The sequence below is a fragment of the Bos indicus genome, chromosome 26 (genome assembly GCF_029378745.1).
Source record: "Bos indicus isolate NIAB-ARS_2022 breed Sahiwal x Tharparkar chromosome 26, NIAB-ARS_B.indTharparkar_mat_pri_1.0, whole genome shotgun sequence".
Classification (NCBI taxonomy): domain Eukaryota; kingdom Metazoa; phylum Chordata; class Mammalia; order Artiodactyla; family Bovidae; genus Bos; species Bos indicus.
The window spans coordinates 486,696-488,134 of NC_091785.1; the positions used below are offsets into that span (position 1 = coordinate 486,696).

The 1,439-nt window shown below is 38.8% G+C and overlaps 1 protein-coding gene across 1 annotated transcript; it reads left to right on the plus strand.

Annotated features, from left to right (window-relative positions):
* The first annotated feature begins 203 nt into the window (after nucleotides 1–203).
* LOC109579106 (olfactory receptor 5D18) lies at nucleotides 204–1,145 on the plus strand. The gene has a single exon (XM_019988601.2). The coding sequence runs from the start codon at nucleotides 204–206 to the stop codon at nucleotides 1,143–1,145; it is 942 nt and encodes a 313-aa protein (XP_019844160.2).
* Nucleotides 1,146–1,439: the final 294 nt, after the last annotated feature.

The window sequence follows — 1,439 nt, forward strand, 5'->3', positions numbered from 1 at the left end:
TAAATAAAAAGTTTAAAAGTTTGTCATTTTTGAAAATTTTAGACATTTAGCATAGCATACATAGAAAATACATAGATTCTAACAGAGACACTTTGCTTCATCTTTCAGCTTTGGTAAGGAGTAGTTAACCAAATGTCATACATCCTTATTTCCCTTAATATTTTTCTTTCTAGGACTGATTCAGATTCTGACAAACAGAAACCATGTTTCTATCAGAGAGAAATAAAAGTGGGGCCACGTTCACTCTCCTGGGCTTCTCCAATTACCCAGAGTTGCAAGTCCCCCTCTTCTTGACATTCCTGGCCATCTACAGTGTCACTGTGGTAGGGAATCTTGGTATGATTGTAATCATCAAAATTAACCCCAAACTGCACACTCCCATGTACTTTTTCCTCAGCCACCTCTCCTTTGTGGACTTTTGTTATTCCTCCATCATTGCTCCCAAGACCATGGTGAACCTCATGGTAGAAGACAGAACCATTTCATTTGTAGGCTGTGTAATACAATTCTTTTTCTTTTGTACCTTTGTGGTGACTGAGTCCTTTTTATTAGCTGTGATGGCCTATGACCGTTTTGTGGCCATCTGCGACCCTCTGCTCTACGTGGTGGCCATGTCCCCGAGACTCTGTGCCACATTAGTGGTTGGATCTTATGCTTGGGGAGTAGCTTGTTCCTTGATACTCACCTGTACTGTTATCAAATTATCATTTCAAGGTTTCAACACAATCGATCACTTCTTCTGTGAGTTATCCTCCCTGCTTTCCCTCTCTTGCTCTGATACTTATCTCAACCAGTTGCTGCTTTTCATTTTTGCCACCTTTAATGAGGTCAGCACACTCGTCATCGTTCTCCTGTCTTATGTGTTTATTGTTGTCACCATCCTCAAAATGTGTTCAGCCTGTGGTCGTCACAAAGCCTTCTCCACCTGTGCCTCCCACCTGACCTCCATCAGCATCTTCCATGGCACCATCCTCTTCCTCTACTGTGTGCCCAACTCCAAAAACTCCAGGCACACAGTCAAAGTGGCATCTGTGTTTTACACGGTGGTCATCCCCATGTTGAATCCCCTGATCTACAGTCTGAGAAATAAGGATGTCAAGGACACAGTCTCCAAGATCATGGACTCTAAAGTGTTTTCGTACTAAGCATTATTCTGAAAGATTTTGCTCTTGATATGTAAATAAACTGTGTCTGCAAAGGTTGGTTGATAAAAATAAATTTATTATTAATGAAGTGTTAATACGTAAAATAGAAAGTACATGGTATTTTTCTTAACTGTACTAAACTTGACTTTCTCTCTTACTTACTGGAAAAAATGTTAGCAATCTTTCAAATCTTTTTCATCTAAAATTTTAGACAAAATAATCTGATTACAAAGGTTAAAAGACATAAATATCATGTGGTATACTTGTGTAATCTTAATAATTGTTAATTTCATC

Coding starts and splice junctions, on each gene's coding strand:
- LOC109579106 (XM_019988601.2), top strand. CDS start 204: ATGTTTCTATCAGAGAGAAATAAAAGTGGGGCCACGTTCACTCTCCTG.